This window comes from Megalobrama amblycephala, linkage group LG13, assembly GCF_018812025.1.
Source record: "Megalobrama amblycephala isolate DHTTF-2021 linkage group LG13, ASM1881202v1, whole genome shotgun sequence".
NCBI classification, from domain to species: Eukaryota; Metazoa; Chordata; class Actinopteri; order Cypriniformes; family Xenocyprididae; genus Megalobrama; species Megalobrama amblycephala.
Window position 1 is genome coordinate 30,816,586 of NC_063056.1, and position 22,805 is coordinate 30,839,390.

Sequence of the window (22,805 nt, forward strand, 5' to 3'; positions counted from 1 at the left end):
ATGATAGATAGATAGATAGATAGATAGATAGATAGATAGATAGATAGATAGATAGAATGAAAGATAGAATGATAGAGAGAACGACAGAATGATAGATAGATAGATAGATAGATAGATAGAATGAAAGTTAGAATGAAAGATAGAATGATAGAGAGAACGACAGAATGATAGATAGATAGATAGATAGATAGAGAACGACAGAATGATAGATAGATACAGTAGATAGAACGATAGAACAAATTATAGATAGATAGATAGATAGATAGAATGAAAGATAGATAGAATGATAGAGAGAACGACAGAATGAATGATAGATAGATAGATAGATAGATATATAGATAGATAGATAGAACAAACAATAGATAGATAGATATAGATATATAGAACGATAGATAGATAGAACAATAGATAGATAGATAGATAGATAGAATGAAAGAGATAGAACGATAGAGAGAACGACAGAATAATAGATAGATAGATAGATAGATAGAATGATAGAACAAACAACAGAATGATAGATAGAAAAATAGAACGATAGAGAACGACAGAATGATAGATAGATAGATAGATAGATAGAACGATAAAACAAACAATAGATAGACAGAATGAAAGATAGATAGAACGATAGAACGATAGAGAGAATGACAGAATGATAGATAGATAGATAGATAGATAGAACAATAGATAGATAGATAGATAGATAGATAGATAGAACGATAGAGAGAATGACAGAATGATAGATAGATAGATAGATAGATAGATAGATAGAACAAACAATAGATAGATAGATAGAACGATAGAGAACGACAGAATGATAGATAGATAGATAGATAGATAGAACAAACAATAGAATGATAGATAGATAGATAGAACGATAGAGAACGACAGAATGATAGATAGATAGATAGATAGATAGATAGAACAAACAATAGAATGATAGATAGATAGAACGATAGAGAACGACAGAATGATAGATAGATAGATAGATAGAACGATAGAACAAACAATAGATAGATAGATAGATAGAATGAAAGATAGATAGATAGATAGAACAATAGACAGATAGATAGAATGAAAGATAGATATAACGATAAAACGATAAAGAGAACGACAGAATGAATGATAGATAGATAGATAGAACGATAGATAGAACGATAGAACGATAGAACGATAGATAGATAGATAGATAGATAGATAGATAGATAGATAGATAGATAGATAGATAGATAGATAGATAGATAGACTTTGTAAAGAACATGCAACATATGAGTCTGAAGTGTTTTCTATAGATCACCTCAAAACAGTACTCCTGTCCCAGTATACTGGAGTGAACTGGCTTGATGATCGCATCTTCATCAAGTGTCAAATCCAAGGCCTCGGCTGCGCTGCTGGGAGACAGCAAAGACTCATGGGAGTGTGATTCTTTGAAGCTCTGCATCAGACGAGTCCTGTGAGGGAGCAACAGCATGTCTGAGAGAGAAGACGCTCACAGGTTGGGTTTACATCACACGCCTACATGATGAGGTCAGTATTTCATTTGATATTACAGAAGTCGGGTTTCTTTGGAAGTCCTTTCCCTGTGGTTTATGGAGAACAACATCAGCCTCTATCATCATCAATCGTGAGATAAATCATGAGCGCTTCCAACACTTGGGGAGAATTTACTGAGAATGAATAATGTTGAACGCAATTTGCACATCACGATTTTCGATCTTGAAAATGCTGAAAGTGCGCTCAAAGACTATAGATATAGAAAGACGGGTCATTTACTTGTGAATGGGAGAAACTGCAATGCGCAATTTGGCGAATACGTCCCGCCTTCTAAGTAAAAGAGCCAATCGCTGATTGATAAAATCATGCGTCACTGCAGCTGCCGTTAGAAGCTCCGGTTCCCATAGAAACCTGAGACTCGCACTCAGGAATACACATGCGCATTGGCTGGTCCAGCCTGAAAAATAAGCTTTTTTAACGCTATTTGAGCATAAGAAACAACATATATGGGACAGTTCATGTCAGATTTTGTTGAAATATATTATTTAATTGTGAGTTTGTCGAGCAGTTTTTAAGTTTTCAGGATTTCCCCATTCAAATAGATAGGACTTGGTCTTGGATGCCTGAAATAGCTGCCCGGAGGCGTTGTAAATATGGCCGCCGAGTGAACAGACTTTCCTTGAAAGGGACTTTGGCACGCTCAATACTGCATATCCAGATAAATGAAAAGATGCTACTTTGATTAATAAAAAATTTTCACAATCATCACTTTTCAATAAAATTCTGTTGTCTTCTGTAGTTTAACGTTCAAAGTTAAACATTAAAATTAAACTTTTTTTTCATAATACAGTACTAAAATAACCTAAAATTAGCCTAATTTACAAAAATTAGGCTGTTTGTGCTGAAAAGAAAAAGAAAAAATTCTCAAGGTGGGTTTGATTTCAGTGCATTTTGCATTTGGTTAAACTGGATTGTTATTATTATTATTATGGGTAATTAGCAAATAACATGAGTGAACATGCTGTTTTAGTGTATAGTTTAGTGAGTTCACCCCTTAATATGATCTTAAAAGTGAAAAAGTTTAAAGGTTTACTTGCATATATGTTTCTAATCAGTTCTAATCAGCACAAATACGAGCACATTTACACTGCATAAAAAAACGTAATTTAATAATAAAAATAATAAACTTAAATTATCCTGTTTATAAATAAATATACATATCCTTAGTTCACTCAAAAAAAAGAAGTTTTTTTTAAGATTTATGCAATTTAATTAAAAGTAAAATTCCATTACAAATTGAGCTGAATAAGCTTCACATATTTTAATTGAATAACTGATTAAGGATTGTTCAATTATTCAATTATAATACATAAAGATTGTTCAATTCAATCTGATGGAATTTTACTATTAATTAAATTGCGTGAATCTTAAAAAAGGCGTATATTTTCTTTTTGAGTGATTGTCCACCAAGACATTTTTAAAGCCTTTCAAAAACCTCATGATATAGACAGCTAAAAGGAGATATAATAAAATAATAACAATAATAAAAATGTTCACAATCATCACTTTAAAATGAAATTCTGTTTCCGTTCTACTTTCCATAGTGTAAAGAGTTCAACGTTAAAAATAAAAAAATTTCATAAAAAAAAAGTACTAAAGTCATCTCAAATTAGCCTAATTTACAAAAAGACAAGACTTAAACATTTAAATTCTCACGGTGGATTTGATTTCACTGGTTAAACTGGATTGTGGGTAATTAGGAGGAAAGTTTTTGCACTGAAATAACATAAGTGAACATGGAGTTTAGTGTCCAGTTTTGTGAATTCGAGAATTCTTAAAAGTGGAAAAGTCAAAATACTTGCATACGTTTCTAATCAGTCTCAGCAGTAATACGAGCACATTTACACTGCGTAACAACATACACCTTTACCCCACTGTACCTGCAAACGCCCACACACACTCGCTTCGCAGTTTAGAGCCAAAACCCTTTTAAGAGCTGAATAGAAGATTGACAAGCTTATCAAGAAGTACGATTATATAAATATCAAGAGAAAAAGTAAGATAAATTGTTAGATCCCTACTAGTGATGTATCGCTTCTCCTGCGTCTTCTGAGAATCACTGTATATGTATACATTCAGCCTCACAGCGTTAAGTGCATACAGTGTGGGAGAGAGAGAGAGACCGAGCGAAAGAGATGGAAGGTATAAAAATAGACCCAAAGGAGTGAGTCAGAATGAAAGAAATGATAGAGCGAGTGGAGGAGGGATATAGAGGGAGAGAGGGAGACAGTGAGAATAGTGAGACAGAGAGAGACTTCTCAGAGGAAATCAAAATGTTACGTAAAACATGGAACCTGAAAGGAATAAGACAAAGACAAACAGACAGAATGAAGGACAGAGATGCAGCAGTAACAAGAGGACAACAGGACAGAGATGAAAAATCATTATTTACTCATTGGAGACGTTTAGGGGGATCTCCAAGTAGCTATTCAACGAAAGTGTATAGTGACCAAGGGGCTGTCGAGCTCCAAAAAAACCATAAAAGTCTCATAAAAGTAGTTAATATGATACATCATGCACTATATATCATGTTTGGAGACTTGTAGCTCTCGAATCTCACCAGGTTTGATGTCAAACATCTAACAATGACGGACTGGAAAAACAGTCTGGGGCAAATGCCAACCATTCACAAGCTACAAATACAAATTACTGCCTGCTCCATTATGTAATATATATATATTAAACAGTCCCTCCAGGATTTTGCAGGACTTTTTTTCTGATTTCTGCGGCCTAAAGTGACTGATTTTGCGGCGGCTTTTCTCAAAATTTGCGGCAATATTTGCGGTATTTCTTGTGTAGTTTTTCAGTAAAAATACACCAGAATCAATATTCTTCTAACATTTTTATTACTTTTCTGAGTTCAGTGGGCTCTGTAACAGGGACGTGCACAGGGGGGTTGCTCAGGTTGCCCGGGCAACTGCCCATATGCCCTTCTCGACTCATGTTGCCCTTCCGAGGTGGAAAAAATAAATAAAAAAATCGTACAATGGATGCAGAATTTCACGTAGACCTAGATAAAAAAAAATAAAAAAAACGCAAAGCCTCATGCACTTCCATATTCGGGCACCCGTCCGAAAGTGAAAGTCAGTAGGGGAAGGGCAAACACTGTTTACGTGGCTGCAGCGCTGCATGCGACCGGCACCTGAGCTGAGCCTGCATGAGCGGCACTAGAAGGAGATTGTCGCGGTTGTTGGGTGAGACGACTTAACGTTGTCGGAAAGGTGATAAAGACCCTGTTATTCTCAGTCCTTCATATAGCCTGTGAGTTTTTTTTTTTTGTTTGTTTGTTGGGGGTTGGTAGGGGAGTGCCCTTTTTTTAGGTCAGAGCAACTGCCCCTCAAAATTCTTGTGCACGTCCCTGCTCTGTAATTTTTAAAAGGAGAACTCTGATAATAACTTAAAATATAATTTCAACATTATATTTCATATGTAACACCAAATAAAACCCTTTTTTTATTATAAAATCTTATATTGCAGTGTTTCCCACATGATTTTGTGAAAGGGGGCGTGGTTATCAGGTACTCTAGGGGGGTCTGGGGGTATGCTCCCCCTTTAGAAAGGTTTATATATTTTATCAATTAATTTTGTATATTTTATGTATCAAATATGATACTACTGTCACGATCACCATCTGCTCCTGTCACTTCCCGGACTACATTCCCCATAATCCTCTATGCCAATCACCTGCACTCACTCCACCAATCACTACACTAATCACCACACCCAGCTGCAGCTCATTACCAGGACTATAAAGGACTGTCACACACACACCACTACACTGCAAAGTCTTGATTACCCCTGTAACAATTCTGAGTGTTTATTCCATGCCTGCCTATCTGTTCTTGATCCTGTCTGGTTACCCGTTTATGATTCCTTGCTGCATACCCTTGGACTGTGTATTGTTTCCTGGACTGTGAACGCTTTCTGCCTGCCTCGATCTACTGCCTGCACCCTGGCCACGATTCTGTCTGTCTCCTGCTGTTCCTGTTTGCTCCTGTTCGACCCTGCCTGTACTACCACGCTCGCATTTAATAAAGCTTGCAAATGGATCTTACCATGAGTCCCGAATCGTTACAACTACAGGCTTTCAGGAACATTTATTTGTTTATCTCTCAATCATCATTGTATCCCTATTGCATTGCATTGTGCACAATAAAAATTATAGAGCTTTTATCATAAAACTAAGCATATCTTCTTACCAAGACATATTATTACAAGATATAGAGTGACAAATTATATTTATATGCACTTTATGTAAGTAGTCTGCTGTACTGTTATAAAGATCTCATTGATTTACATTTTTGGTCATATGAATAACTGCAGCAAACTGCAATTTTTGCTCAGTTTTGGCCTAAAGGTAAAAACAAAATTCTATAAAATAAATTATTTTCTGACTATTATTTAATTATTTCAGGCAATACATACAGACACTGTTGATAAACTGAACCGATTGATGGAAACAATGTCGCTCAGAGCGTTCATGCTAGTGTGTGACTTGTTCAGGCGTAAAATCTGCTGAAAATCTGCGGCAATTTAGAAAAATTGCAAGCCCCTCCAAATTTTGTGGCGTTTGCTTGATTTTGCGGTAAATTCTGCGATCGCGGAATCCTGGAGGGACTGATTAAATTGATCAAAAGTGACAGTAAAGACATGTAATGTTACAGAATATGTCGATATCAAATAAATCATGCTTTTCACAAAAATATTAAGCAGCACAACTGTTTTCAACATTGATAATAATAAGAAATATTTCTTGAGCAGCAAATTAGCAGATTAGAATGATTTCTGAAGGATCATGTGACACTGAAGACTGGAGTAATGATGCTGAAAATTCAGCTTTGATCACAGGAATAAATTACATTTGAAAATATATTCAAACAGAAAACCATTATTTTAAGGTAATAATATTTCACAATATTACTGTTTTTACTAAATTTTACTAAAAACTCTAACTGTAAACTCTAACGCTCAAAATACTTCATTGGTTTGAGTATAGAACAAACTTAAATTAAACAAATTAGTTCAGTTAAATTAACTGTTATGAGTATTTAGAACTTTCTTTTTCTTTTGAGTTCGCAGCACTGACATATTTCAAGTAAACTGAACTGTTTCATTGTTTTGAGTTGTACAACTGTATAGACTAAGTTTAACTGAAACTGGGCTGGGATTTTTTTTTTATTTCCCAGCATGCTTTGCCCATGACACTCGAAAGGGAGAGAAAATGCTATTGTTATATAATGTGGGTTTTTTTGTTTGTTAGTTTTTTTTGTTCAAGATTAATGGTGAGGGAGATTTAGTAGTGATTAATGATTTGTTACGCTAATTTAAACGAGTTTCTGTTAATGTGTTTTTTTGGAGAGTTGGTTTGAGAGCAGGTAAGTTACATGTTTTAAGTTGCTGTACTCAGTAGGTGCTATACCATGCTATTGTTAACATGTTAGCAAATTATTAAGTTGGCATTTACTGAATTAGTTTGTTATAACTAGCAAAATATATACATTGAGATAACCTGATCATTTTAAGTTAAATGTATAAATTAGTGTACTCAAATATTTCAAGTTAAGAACAAATATAAAAATCTTAAACTTTGAGTTTCTTAACTTAAAAAATTCTCATTCAACTTTTTTGAGTTGTGACAACTTATTAGGGTTTACAGTGAAGTAAATAACTCATTTGATTTGCAAGAACTCAATATAAAAAGTTAACTAAATCTTTGTCTGCTTTTAAGTTCTGCTTTACCTCAGTTTTTTTTGAGTTAGCTCAACTTATTCAGGTTTACAGTGTGTTTACGTGTGTGTGTGTGTGTGTGTGTGTGTGTGTGTGTGTGTGTGTATATATATATTATATATATATATAAACACACACACTGTATATACATATATATAGTATTTTTTAAACTTTCAAAAGATAGTCCAAATACATTGTAAAATAAGTAGACATCAAAAGTATTAAACATTAAAGTGATCAAAACAATTTTGCAATAAAATATTGCATGATTTTACATGTTTTAACTTGCACTGTACATTTTATTTTTCACATAACATCCATCCTCCATTAGGTTTGATTTTTGAGCAAGTGAGAAGACTCATGTCCATGAAGCTAGAAGGAAAAGTGGGATTATTCTTCTCGAAAAGCTATGTATTCAGTAACTGAGACGAACAAAGACTTAAATCTTAGTCTGTTCATCGCATGCATAAAGCTATCATACGAGTCAGTTTTATGGAGCTTTTATTGAGCCTGACAGGATAAATCAAGATAAACTTTAGTTTTTATGGAAAAGAACTGCTTGGACATTTCCAAAGACCCTCATTTTGGGTTTGGAACGACATGAGAGTTATTATGACAGAATTTGGATACCATTCACATCTACGCAAACAAGCTTTTGGGATGCGGTCAGTCAATTCCAAAAGGTAAGTGAGGTTTGTACACAAAATTCCAATGCATTATTGCTGGCATTTTGGATTTGTGGATTTAAATCATCCTGACAGTCAGTTCTATTTGAGATCAGGTGGAATATATCACAATTACATCCCAAAATTAAACGCAGCAGAAGAAACGATGCCTTTCCATGAGATACCGCAGCCCACTCCAGCTGTTAGACTCCATTTGTGCGTCACACGACAATCCAGCTCACAACGGATCCAGTTAAGGGCTGAATCAAACGATAATATGAAAGTGGAGTTGTCTGTTTGAATTACTCAAAACGGCAGCACGGCCTTCATTTCAAAGCTACAACACAGCGGAAACTTCCTCTTTGAAAAGAGAACGTCACCAGAGCGCTTTCCTGTCCAAACTGTGCAAGAACTTCAAAAACCACGACCTGCCTTTTTCTCAAAGACCACAGGCTGACCGTGGGTGAGCTAAGAGCTTAGAGCTCGGAGCACGAATAAATGAATGAATAAACCATTAAAAGAGCACCTCAGCACCTGTCTGGATACTTGAATAATAATAATAATAAGGAACCAGAGGATATTTCAAATTGAGAGATATTAAGCTGGAGTGCAAACCAGCGTTTAACGAACCAGTTCATCCAAAAAAAAGACGATTTGCTGACCTCTGTTTTATAACAATTTGATATTATTTTCATTCTTTTCTGAAACACAAAATGATTTTATGGTGCGTTTTTGGAGTTTGACAGTATAATTCACCACCGAACCACTGGAAAAGTGCAGCTTTGATCTTATTTTGTGTTTCACAGAGGAAAGAAACTAATACAGAGTGATTGTCATTTTTGAGCGAACTATCCCTTTGTACAACACTCATTAACAACAAAGAAGCTTTGAACTGGAATATCATGACACAGCACTGTTTCAGCATGCATGTTTCAGGGAAGAGTTAGGACGGTACCGTTCCTGGTCAGCGCTGCGGAAACGAGGGAGGATCATGTGGCGGAAGCTGCTGGTTCGGTCCAGTTTGGGCTGACTCTTGGCCCGTTTGATGGACCCCTTTAGTCTTCTACTGAGGAAACTCTGAGAAAAAGAAAGAGACTCAGAATTATTATGCATGACCACAGACAATAAACCTAAGAAATAGACCGTTTGGATTGCATAGTCTGATGCTTAAAAAATTAATCATAGGCAATGTTTGCTTGCATCAATTGATTTGTAAGGGTTTTTGTTTTTTATTGAAAAAAAAACATCTAACCATATAAAACACAGTGTGTGCAGGCATTTTACATGCAGTGAAGTATAAAAAAAAAAAAATTAAATTTAAAAAATGTATATATTTATTATAATTATTATTTATAAATTATATTTAAAAAACAATTATTTATTATGTGTATTGTTTTATTAAAAGTGTATATATATATACAAAATGAAGTAAGGTTTATAATTATGTATTATTTTTATTATTAAAACATTGAGATGAATATATATATATATATATATATATATATATATATATATATATATATATATATATATTTATATATAAACATTACAAAAATCATTTTTTTTATTATTAATAATATAAATTAGTATAGCATTAATTAGATGAGCAGATGTAAAATTGCGGTGCAACTGACTGAAATGATATTCCCTTGCCTGTGGCAAAACACTCTAGCAATGTTGCACTATCCACAGTCAACCAATAGTGGGAAGTGTTGCTTCATAAATATTTCCAGACGCCTACAGTAAGAACAGACTGGCAACAGCAGGCAAGAGGTTTCACGCCACAGCAGAGTAAAAAATGTCAAATCTCACTGTGTATGTAATGCATTCATAAGACGATCTCAGATACAACCTGAAAAGACAACTCATCAACAGAAGAATGTTTAGACACAGCAGATGAAGCTGTGAAAGCTCATTTACTCAGTGATAATTCCAGTGTTTGCAAGGCAGCAGTGTATTGATATTCCTCAGACATTCTGTTTAGTGGTTCATTGTGAACTAATAACCCTTAGTATTAAGTTATGCAATTAATTCAGGCCAAACTGCTCAACCTACTAAAACTTTTAATCAATATTTGTTTCATCCTCAGGTGTGCTAACTACTTTTTATATTTACAAAGAATAATTACATTTTGAAAATCACATATTTAGAAGGTGGCATTTCATTTAAGCAGACCCAAAGCCTAAAACCTATCTAAAACTTGGCTTCTTCACAATCAGTAAGCAACTAGTGTTCCTTTTTTTTTATTAAAGGTGCAGTAAGCAATTTATGAGAAACACTGTTGATATTTGAAATCAGCCCAAACAAACACACCCCTCACTTCATTGCTCTGCCCCCAAAATAATGAACATGCAATGAAAGAGTGGATGTCTCTTTATCATAGCAGAAGCAAAGCAAAATAATGCATTGTGAAAAATACAGCAAAGATGACGGACGAACGAACAACATGGAAGAACAACAGAGAACATACACTACACAAGAATATACAAGCAAGAGTTGGTTGTTAGTTGCCAGCAGCACGCCAGCTCCAGACAAACAATCACACTCAAAACTGTCCTGTTACTATAGCTAACATTACAACAACAAAATATCCTGATTCTGTGAAACAGCAAAACCAATGTTACTCACGTATGAAGCTGAAACAACGGAGATTGGCATTCGTTTTCAGGTCTTCCTGCTTAGATCTCTCCGGCACTTAAAAGCTTTTCTAATATTAACATAGGTCCTAAAGCTCTTGCCTGTTCATAACCCTTCTTTTTAAATCTCCCTCTTGCTCACTCTCTCTCCTCCCCCATCATGAGTGGACACGCCCCCTACTGCTTATTGGCTACAAGTGTGTTGTGCTGCTCAGTCCGATCCACTTTCAGTTTTTCTCAGAAATTGCTTACTGCACCTTTAACAGACAATACTTGGAATAGATTTGTAGGTGCTTTTTTATTAAGAAAAATATGATTACCTCTATTTTTCAAACTGTAAAAAAACACACTGTGAGACATTAATTATGGCAAATACTCCAACTAAATCAATTGCAGAAAAAAAAACCCTGAGGAATTCACTACAGGAGAACAGTGTTGGGGGTGAGGCATTACAAGTAACTTGAGTTACGTAATCAGATTACTTTTTCAAGTAACTTGTAAAGTAACACAAGTTACTTTTTCACATTTATTGACTGACAGCTCTCCTGTCCCCATGTTGAGAGAAATAAAGTGCAGAGGTGTTGTGCGCTGTGTGAACATGATGGTTATTGTAGTTCTAGACTAAATGTGAACATGCATTTACTCATCTCCAAACCTGTAATAATTAACTATATTAAATTACACAAATATACTTTATGTATTTAATCTCACTTTATTAACCAATGTCTTAATTCAACCATACCAATAAGCAAAAATGAATTTAGATTAGATTTAGAAATAAGAGTGTTGAACTTCCTTCTCCTGTGACCTATTCTTCTTTGAAGGGTTAGTTCACCCAAAAATGAAAATAATGTCATTTACTGTATTACTCACCCTCATGCCGTTCCACACCCGTAAGACCTTCGTTAATCTTCGGAACACAAATTAAGATATTTTAGTTGAAATCCGATGGCTCCGTGAGGCCTGCATAGGGAGAAATGACATTTCCTCTCTCAAGATCCATTAATGTACTACAAACATATTTAAATCAGTTCATGTGAGTACAGTGGTTCAATATTAATATTATAAAGCGACGAGAATATTTAAAACAAAAAACATATAAAAAAACAAAATAACGACTTATTTAGTGATGGCCGATTTAAAAACACTGCTTCAGGAAGCATTGGAGCATAAATGAATCAGCGTGTCGAATCAGCGTTTCGGATCGTGTGTCAATCATGTGACTTTGGCGCTCCGAACAGCAGATTCGATACACTGATTCATTTGTGCTCCGATGCTTCCTGAAGCAGTGTTTTGAAATCGGCCATCACTTTATAAGTCGTTATTTTGTTTTTTGTGACGCAACAAAAATATTCTCGTCGCTTTATAATATTAATATTGAACCACTGTACTCACATGAACTGATTTAAATATGTTTTTAGAACCTTTATGGATCTTGAGAGAGGAAATGTCATTGCTCCCTATGGAGGCCTCACGGAGCCATCAGATTTCAACATAAATATCTTAATTTGTGTTCCGAAAATTAACGAAGGTCTTACGGGTGTGGAACGGCATGAGGGTGAGTAATAAATGACAGAATTTTAATTTTGGGGTGAACTAACCCTTTAATCCAGAATGGCAGCACAGCTGAAAGGTTTGTTTGAGCTGCGCCCTCTACTGTACAGGCGTAAATATGATTTTCCTTCATCTGAGGCTTATTCATTTCACTTTTGGTGTGAAAGGGCCTTGACATTTGCCAAAAATAGAACTTTTTTGTTGTTATTAAAAAACAAACTAGGAAGCCCAGCCCAGGTGAGAAAAAGTAACACAAAAGTAATGTAATGCACTACTTTTCATAAAAAGTAACGCAATTAGTTACTTTTTAGGGAGTAACACAATATTTTCAAAAGTAACTTTCCCCAACACTGCAGGAGAATACATTTTAAATATCTGGGGCGTTTTTTGTCACTTTCAATGAAAACGCCTTTCCATTATCATTCAAGTGCGATTGTCTAGTGGCAGTTTCACAGAACTTTCAGATTGGTCGTGAAGCAGCAGTGACCCTTCACTTCTTCACCATGGCATAATGAATGAGTCATTAATGTATGACTGTATACACACAAAACAAATCATCATCGCTATATCTGAAAGAAAAGCATGGTGCATTTTCTAGGACTGATCAATGTGAATTATTGTATACAGACAAAAAGACCTACATTAGTTTATCGCAAAGAAATTGTCTGTTACAGTATATCTGATGAACTCAGATATAATGACTCAATCATTGGCTAAAGAACAGATGAACATGATTGCTTCCTGTGTGACTAACTGTTTGTCTAACACCTCCGAGTCGCACACCGGTCGCTCGAACCCACAGAAGAAGTTGTGTCGGAGAGAGCTCAGCTGTTAGATAACATACCTCAAAAGAGGGTTGTGCAGCCAAACTGGGTCCAGTCCCTGGATTAGAACCCACAACCTTCCACTCACCAGCAGCCCAATGAGAGAGCGGGACAGAGGGAGGGAGAGTCAGAGAGACGGTCGGGGAGAGAGGGAGGGAACGAGGGAGCGGAGGAGTGCTCACTCTCTTTTGTGACTGTGAACAGGACAGGGCGGTGGAGAAAGACGGGGAGAGAGAGGGCGACAGGGGCAGAGGTGCGAACGGGAGCGAGAGGGAGAGGGAGGGAGACAGGGAACGGGGACGGAACGGTGGGGTACTCACGGATTGTCGGAAGGGTTGTGGGGGGGCAGTGGGTGGGATCTCCATGCTTGGCTGCTTCCCGGTTGCGATGCTCTTCCGCCGGAGCCGAGCGTTTTCTGAAAGAGAGAGCGATAAAAGTATCAGAACCAACACTGGCTAATGTAACTAAAGGCTGGAATACACTACACCACTTTTGCACAGATTTTTGCCCCGATAAGCCGTCTGGATGTGCCAATGCTAGTTGTCAAAAGTCAGAGCCAGTCTGCAGGTTTTGAGAGTCGGAGCTGACAGATTTCACAGAAAATCACGTAGTGTATGAAGGGCACAGACTCTGATTTTTTAGCTTCAGATTGTGATTTCAACCAGTCATCAAACATTAGGGCTGGGACAATAAATTGTAGAATCACGAACTGAGAAATCATTCTGGATCGATTCTGAGATTTTCCAAATCCATCGCGATTCTCTCTCGAATCGATTCTGAGCTTAGTCTTTAACAGCAGATGGCACTGCACCCTTTAGAAACAGCTGTACTCCGCTTCTTTCCAATTCCTTACACACACCACTTAAGCCTTCTATAAAATTAAAAGGGTGTTTGCAGTGGGCTGTTTGCATCTCGATTCATAAAAGAATTCTGAGGTGCAAGTACATAGCCGAATGCACGAGCGCTCTTCTTCATGAGCATTTGAGTGTGCAGATAAAAACAAGCCTAGAGCGCCATCTGCTGTTAAAAACTAAGCTCAGAATCGATTCATGAATCGAGATGAATCGATTAACGCAGCCCTATCAAACATGTTTGATATTTTGAGCCAATTTTAGAACAGAAATCGAATACTTCCCAACTATATAGTATGCAAAAAACAGTATTCCAAAAGAGCAGTATGTCCGAATACACAGTATTCAAAAAACAGAAGGCGAAAAGTCCCCGGATGACGTACTACTTCCACTGAGATTCTGAAGTGCAAATTTTACTATCCCATGAGGCCATGGGAAGGGGATTTACGAATGACAGTAAAGCGGCGCAACTGATGCTGGTAGGTCATGTGACAGTAACAACATGGTCGATGTAGTACCTCCTAATTTCATTCATACTACACACATTCATACTATATATAACATACTTTTTTAACGGTTGCAAAGTAAATTCAAATTCAAATGTAGTTTTGAAATAAAGCTGAAATAAAATAAAATATAAATATTGGACTTCAACTTAAAAGAGCTGAAATGAAAATTAGAAATGTTGCCTTGCCAACTAACTGAAATTAAAAAAAAGTTTAAATTTGAAGTACTAAAATGACTGAAACTAAAACTGAAATAAAATAAAGGTAAACAGAAATATAAAAAAAACTATCACACAATAATGAAAATTAATAATTAATTTGACTGAATATAAACAAATTTCTAAATGAATAATTATTTTGTCCCACTTTTAAAAGCTAAAAGAAATCATATTTTTGATTTTACATAAGAATTGTCATTATGTTGACACTATTTGCTTTATACTTTCAGATGTGATTTAAATTAATCATGGGTGATAAATGTACCCATGAATGTACCTATTGCTACAAATGCATGGGTAATTGAAGATGCTCTGTCTATGCTAGTAGGTATCAGTGTGAAATCCAAGACCACCCTTACATCACCGGCAAAACCAGCTTAGAGACAAAAAATGATCGTCAAATGCAAGTAAAAATTGGCTGAGTTTATTGCCAGTTTGCAATATGCAAATGCATATTAGATCACAATTTAAAGCCAAAAGACTGACACTCACTGTCAGTTACATCTGAATCACAACTTTTAAACAACTTTTTAATGAAAAATGTATCATGGAAAGACATATTTATAATGTTCATCACATTAAACCACCAAAACAACAATATGTGCAATAAAATCAATGTGGCTTTTCTTTACGTTGTTGTGCCAGGTTGCATTTCACTGAGAGACAGAGTCTGGCTCATCTCGTATATGATGCTGCGAGTGACACTATGGCTCTGTCCCAAAACCAAGTGGACTGCCAATGTAGGCAGCATTCCCAATGCAAAGGCTGTTCCAAAAGGTAAGATACCTTCTTTTAGCTGTTGTGGTGAAGACAATCGCATAGTGCATCTTAACAAGAATAATTCCATTTAAAATGGTCCAATTAAGCAAAGGAAATGTCAATAACTATAAACATAATTAATTTAATTACAACAAATATCATTAATGCAATCCATTTTAGAATATGTATTGATTATTTATATATGTATGTACAGAATTGTTGTGCATTTTACTACTCCGAATCACTTACAGTATGAGTTTCAATTTAGAACAGAGCCATTGATCTGTGGCCAAGAAATTTGCAAGGAAAATAGCTAAAAATTTTTATACTATTCTAAGCCCAATCATTTATTTTACGTCAGCTGTCATGCAGGTGTTGTGCAGTAGGTGTCGGTATATATGAGGGCTCCCTGGAACTTCTGTTACTGTTGGGCCCTATGTGAATATGAAGGCCCCAAAACATTTTATAGAACTATTGTCCCATCCCCATTTACTTGAATCACTCTTTGTGCTTCTTTTGTGTGTGTGTGTGTGTGTGTGTGTGTATAAGTAATTGGAAAAATAACTATTTATTATTACAGTATAACTGCCCATTTTCCATAAGCTGAAGTGAGACAAAAAATTTTGAGCAAAGTCTGGCCCCAGGGACTTTGCAAGTCGTAATCCATCCCTGGTCTTCACTGCATAATTTAGATTAAAATATAGATTTTATTATTATTATTATTATTTTAGAGCTACAAAAGTTATTTAATTTAGAGCAGTGAGTGATTTTCTTTTTCTTTTTTTCTTTGATTATAATTAATGGCAGACTGTAGCAGGTTTTTTAGGCTGCTGTCACTTTAACCCTCTGGAGTCTGAGGCTGATTTGGGGCTTGGAGAAGTTTTGGCATGCCCTGACATTTGTGCTTTTTTCAGTTGTTCATAAACATATAAATGACAAAAGTGTCATTACACTGTATTCAGCACAAACTAGGCTACAATAATATGTACGTACATGTTTGTATTTTTGAAGGAATAATGTTTATGCGTGGTTATTGAAAAAACTTAAGTCACTGAAATAAGGCCAAAAAAAGTATATTAAATCTGTGTTCACAAGACTTTTGGGTATTGGAGGTTGTAGACTAGAGTTCAGTCAGGTAGGCTGTGAAAAAAACCCTCTGTAATAATGTCTCAGCTCATCATAAACAGCAATACTGTGAAATATTATTACAATTTAAAATAATGGTATTCTATTATATTCTTTAAAATATAATGTATTTCTGTGATGCAAAGTGTCTGAACAATTATGTTACCTCTATGGCATTTCATATAGGCTTTTAGCTTAAAAGCATGCACATTTGGAGAAATATTGATGGATTCTTATATATTTATGTCAATTTTCTATACTGAGAAGTAATATTTATTGTCATCACTATGAGTGCTGGATACTGTGTTTTTAATTCATACTTGCAGCCGGAGGGCGCTCTCTGTGCACATTTAGTCCACAAATTATTCTAAAGAAGAAGAGGACATTTCAGGAATGGTGTTTTTAATTCATACTTGCAGCCGGAGGGCGCTCTCTGTACACCTTTAGGCCACAAATTCATATAAAGAAGAAAAGGAACTAGGAACTAACGGCATGTCTTCTAGAGATCGCTAACCATTGCTTTAACATCCAAATAAACACTTTTCAAGACAATAAATACACGATTGAGACGATGAATGCATGTATTGCCTCTGAATTTGCCTCTGAATAGCGCTGGCTCCGTGGGCGTGGCCGCATTAGCAGATAATGAGCTGAATCACAGACTTCTGACATGGCTCTCTTTTCATACAGATTACATAAACACAGAATGTTTGTTTTCGATTTGACTTGCATGATTTAAAACCTGACATTTCAACGTTTCTTTAGACGTAAGTGTCATTTTTTTTGTCATTAGTATGCATAAGTTACAGTTCATTTTCTGAGAACTATCAGATTGGACTTCGTTCAGAGGGAGAGGAGAGATCACGCATCATGTTAGTTTTCTTTATTTTACAAAAAGCACAACATTGTGTTTTACTCTGAGTGTACACAAATAAAAGAAGACATTCTATAGTTTCAATTGATATATTACTTATGTCTCTATGACAAGAAATGACGGAGTATTTTAAGTCTGATTTGCTGCAATGTGAAAAAAATCCTGCAAAACGCGCCGGCGCGTTTTCGGACCTCAGGGAGTTAAGACCCACCGCACATGACAAGGATCTGCATCCTATTTTCTCACAAATATTTATATTCATTTAAGACTTTATTTAACTTATTTAAGATGGTATTTTGAATCAACAAAATAGGCATTTTGGCATAATTTTGTGTTTTTGTCCATTCAAGCTCGAAAGAAAACTCAGTGTGGATAATGCTACCTATTAGATTGTGCTACCAACACTATATATGCATTGTTTTAAAGTCCCCCTGTAGTCAATAATTTTATCCCTTAAAACTCATCTTTGATCACCAAAATGACATTTTTTTTCCTGTGAACAAAAATTTCTTCATGCCTTAAAATAGCTTGGCTCTAACTCTACACCCTTGCTTCATTTAGTATACGTGGATCTATGAATATGCTAATTAGCCCCGCCTCCACTCAATCCACTCAAGCTCAGAGATCCACTTGGACAACTTACTGAGGTAAACGCTGCACAAAGGTATCACTCTTTACAACGTCGGACACATAACGATAATTGATATTATTAGCCTTTAGCTTGACTACATTATTAAACAGCTAATAATGTGTTGCTAATGATACCGTGTACCATGTTCCCGCTCGCCATCTCAGAGTCAGACAGCTGCCTTCTAAAAAATCAGCATCCTTAGAAATGCTTTGAACAACTCAGAACGTCAGTGGAGAAAGGCATATAGTTCATTATAACATCGCAACATACATCATACACAAAATTCACATAAATCTACCCAATTTTTCATATCAACAGAAAAATATACCGGGATAACCTGACTTCTCTTGAGACTCCCCTGCTTCAGAGTGGTCATAGTTAATGATATGCTAACACTGTAAACCCGAATAAGTTGGGCTAAATCAAAAAATTTGAGGTAATTATTTACATCAAATTTTTTGAGTTATGACGTTCCCAATTTTAAGTAAGCAGAACTATCAAGTTTTGAGTTTGTACTCATGCATGATAATTGCTCCTAACTTGAAGTACTGAGTTAGCTAACTCATACACTTAGATAGCAATTAACATAAAATATTTAGTTACATTTTTATTTTGAGGTCTTCCAAATCAAATGAGTTAATTTACTTCACTGTAAACCCTAATAAGAAAATTTAAAAAATGATAACTTACTAATTTGCTAACATGTTAACAATAGCATGGTATAGCACTTGAACATGGAACTTACCTGCTCTCAAACCAAGCCGCATCCACCACTTGTCACCATGATGGTAACTCTCCAAAAACCCACATTAACAGAAACTCTTCTAAATTAGCATAACAAAACATTAATCACTACTAAATCTCCCTTATCCATTAATTTTGCACAAAAAAAAAAAAAAAAAAAACATTATATAATACTTAATTTTAGCATTTACTCTCCCTTTCGAGTGCCATGGGCAAAGCATGCTGGGAAATAGAAATCCCAGCCCAGTTTCAGTTAAGCTTAAGTTAGTCTAAATTAAATGAAATGAGTTCATACAAAAAAAAAAATGAAAACAGTTCAGTTTACTTAAAATATATCAGTTCTGTGAACTCAAAAGAAAAAGAAAGTTCTAAATACTCATAACAGTTAATTTAACTGAACTTGAATTTGTTAAATTTAAGTTTGTCCTACTCAAAACAATTAAGTATTTTGAGCGTCAGGGTTTACAGTGAAAGCCCCCTGGCACGTTGACGTGATTGGTTACAAGGTAGTTTGTGACGTCAGAAACACGTGTGATTTCAAACCGCGTTTTTGAGACTGTCTTTGGTTCACTGCAGAAAATACTCAGCAATGATGTTGATTGATGAATTTGCAAATGGTTTATCTTAAAACATATTAAAAACACCACATAGACATATAAACAACAAAAAAACTAAAACTTGATTTTCACCACAGGGGGGCAGATGTTAATAAAGCCTCAAACCACATGAATATGAAGCTGGTAGCACAAGCGGCTTTCTGTGTGCACAAGTTGTGTGTGTCATTATAAACGCCTGTCAGTTTTAATGAATTTTAATGCATCCTTGCTGAATAAAAGTATTAATTTCTTTCCAACAAAAATAAAAAATAACGAACAGTACAATTTCATGGCAGCAAGCAATATTTTTGGCCAGTAGATTTTCTTAAATCAACTGCTATTGGCAGACGTGGTAAAAGTTAATTTTAGATCGAAGCAGAAAAAAGAAAACGGCAAAACAATGAGATATAAAACAGTCTAACTGCAGGCACAAGAGACAGACACTTGCAAACAAAGTGCTTATTGACTGCCGTCCTTGAGTGAGTAGCGGATACAGAAGCGCAGTCATTGGCAGAGCTGTAGACACGACTATTGCTCAGGATCGTGAAGTCATTAAAATAAGACCAACAGAAACAAATGAATGGGCGGCTTAATGAACGCAGAGGTGCTGGGACTGAAAGAAGCAGTCCTCCACCATCAAACCATCAGTCTCTCCTGCTCGATGCTGTGATAACCCTCCCATAAATCGGAGTGTAAATACCCACTGTCTCTCCAGCCAATGCAATCTGTCTCTCTCTCTCAATCTCTGAAGCTCACAGCTCACACACTAACACAGCCATACAGTTCTCTCGCCTTGCACCCACGCAACTCTTTTACATAAATCAAACAGTGTATTTATCCATCTCTCTGCCTCTCTCTTTTTTTATGAGAGCATTTTCCTTCTCCTCACCTCTCACATCCTTTCCCATTCTATTCTCTGCACTTTCAATCTCATCGGTTTTTCGGTCTCTTTGCAATCCTGAACGTCAGATCCTGACCTAAAATCTCAAAATCGCTCCTCCTGATCTCTCTCCTGGTGCACAGCCTCAGCTGAGCTGATTGTGGAGTTCTTATTATGTAATATGTCCATTAAAGTCAAGTATATTTTACATATCGATCTATCTGAGGCCTCAGTTCTTGGTCATACTGTCTCTTGACTATGTTTGGCAAAATCCTGAACTGGTTCTTATTCAGAACCAGTTCTATTATTATTTTTTTAATCACAAATACTGGAACCGAATCATTTTCATGACTTTTGGCTACATTAACAGTTTTTTTTTTTTTTATTTTTTCTTTTTCATGCCAATGGGGATAGAAGACCATAAAGGAACACAGAAGCATCAGAGCTGTTGTCATGACAATCAGCAAGAATCTTCTTTTCTATTACTGAGAATAACCGATCAGCTTTCGAATGTATTTCTTGTTCAGTATAAGGATATAGGATCACTTCTGAACCGAACAGAACATAAATCAGAAAGACGTGTCTTATGCATTTATTTGATCAAAAATACAGTAAAACAACAATAATGTGAGATGTTACTACCATTTATTTTCTATTTTAATGTATTTTAAAATGTAATTTATTCCTGTGATGTCAAAGCTGAATTTTCAGCATCATTACGCCAGTCTTCAGTGTCACATGATCCTTCAGAAATCATTCTAATATGATGCTCAAGAAACATTTTGAAAACAGTTGTGCTGCTTAATATTATGTGGAAACTGCGATTTTTTCCTGGATTCTTTGATGAATAGAAAGTTCAAAAGAACAGCATTTGTTTGAAATAGAAATATTTTGTAACATTATTAATGTCTTTGCTGAAAAAAAAAGAAGTATTTTTGAAGTATTAAAAAAAAAAAATCTTACTAACCCCAAACTTTTTAACAGTAGACCAAATATACCCACACACAGACACAGATATAAATTTCTGATTATACTGTAAAGTTTGTTTAATCAACTTTTAGACATACACAAGCACTAAAACCTACAAAACTGCATAGTTTACTGGGTCTTTAAAGGGATAGTTATAAATTATCCTATGATTTACTCTCCCTCAAGCCGTCCTAGGTGTATATGACTATCTTCTTTCAGACGAACACAATCGGAGATATACTATTATAAGATATCCTGGCTCTTCCAAGCTTTATAATGACAATGAACGGCACTCCTGATTTTGAAGTCCAAAAAAGTGCATCCATCCAGCATAAAAGATAACCAGTGGGTTAATAAAGGCCTTCTGAAGCGAAGCAATGTGTTTTTGTAAGAAAACTAAAATGACTAGCTTCCGGCAGAATTACGCCAAAAGAGTAATTTCTGACCTCACGCATGATGTAAGGACAAACGCGGAACCACAGAGGAAACAAAACAACGGTCACAAATTAGAAACCAAAACAAGAATTTTTAAAGAGAAATATTGGAGGATTTCAATATATTGAGTTTGTATATTGAGCCCTATTTGTTTGAACCTCGAGGGGCATCTAAACTTATGGGTCCGTGTACTTTTGCGTCCATTCCTTTTTCGTTTTTTAACTACGTCAAGAAAAACTAAAAATTTAAATTAAAACTGAATGCATAAATTTAATGTGCACAAAATAAATATTGACTTCTTTTCAGATTTTTGTTTATTACGTTTTGCATCTTTATAAACCAAAATTAAAAATGGACAGATTAAAGTCGACTTTTGAGAGCCATGTCTCTGAAACATGATAATAATTGACTTGATTTCCACCCCATTCTCACTCCAGAGAACGCTATACTGGTGGCAAACGCGTCCGGCGAAGCGGAACATTCTAAGTGCTTAACGTGAAAAATGCTTAATGTGGCTTAATGTAGGTGAGCAAATTCACTACCCCTTATAAGCAGCCCACTATGAACACAATTAATAACACGTTAAAAACATTTTCCTAGAAAATAAAACACAGGTATGAAGAAAACGCTTAATGCATTAAGACATTGATATTAAATGACCAATAAAGATATGCAGACAAGCAGGTCAGGCCGAATAAGAAGACAACGCGCTTTCAACGTTCAGCGTTTTCCACTTATAGAAAACCATTATAAACACTTAACATAAAAATATACCGTTGTCTTAGCCTTAGATGCTGTTGATGACAAGAAAATGTGCAAGAAAATAGTTTTTCCCTGGTTGTTGTTTTAGTAGGATTAAGCCATGTAAAGCGTTAATGTCCAGCGACGCGGCCGTAACGCATTGCTTTCAATGAGAATTGAGAAATATTTCATGTCAAACCTCCACTGAGGCAAAGGGTATGGGAATTTTGTCTTCATGAAAATCACATATTGGGGTATAATTTTGTCATCATAACAAATGTTGGTAGATATTTTCAATTTGAACAGCATAGCATAGCTAAGTAAGTGACTCCTAATCCCAAACAATTTCTCAATATAAAACAATATAAAACACCTAACAGAGCCAGATGAAAAAGTCACAGTAATTTAGATGTCGTTTTGGCCTTTATTCATTTATACATTCAGGCTCTTGAAGCGAGTCATTCTATTGACACCAGAGGAAAAGGCACTAGAGGGCGCTAGAGGGATATTGGGGTGGGA

The 22,805-nt window shown here is 35.5% G+C and overlaps 1 protein-coding gene across 10 annotated transcripts in view; it reads right to left on the reverse strand.

The window, feature by feature from the left end:
- The window catches only part of syngap1b (synaptic Ras GTPase activating protein 1b), a 161,333-nt gene that overhangs the window by 45,698 nt on the left and 92,830 nt on the right, over window positions 1–22,805 (reverse strand). For all 10 annotated transcript variants that reach the window (XR_007179020.1, XM_048152830.1, XM_048152831.1 and 7 more), the window contains 3 exons: window positions 13,278–13,372; window positions 8,899–9,020; window positions 1,295–1,448 (listed from right to left, as the gene is read on the reverse strand). Coding sequence is in view for 9 of the 10 variants with exons in the window: in XM_048152830.1 (XP_048008787.1) it covers window positions 1,295–1,448; window positions 8,899–9,020; window positions 13,278–13,372 (371 nt within the window). In the remaining variant the exon portion in view is untranslated. The remainder of the gene's footprint in view (window positions 1–1,294; window positions 1,449–8,898; window positions 9,021–13,277; window positions 13,373–22,805) is intronic.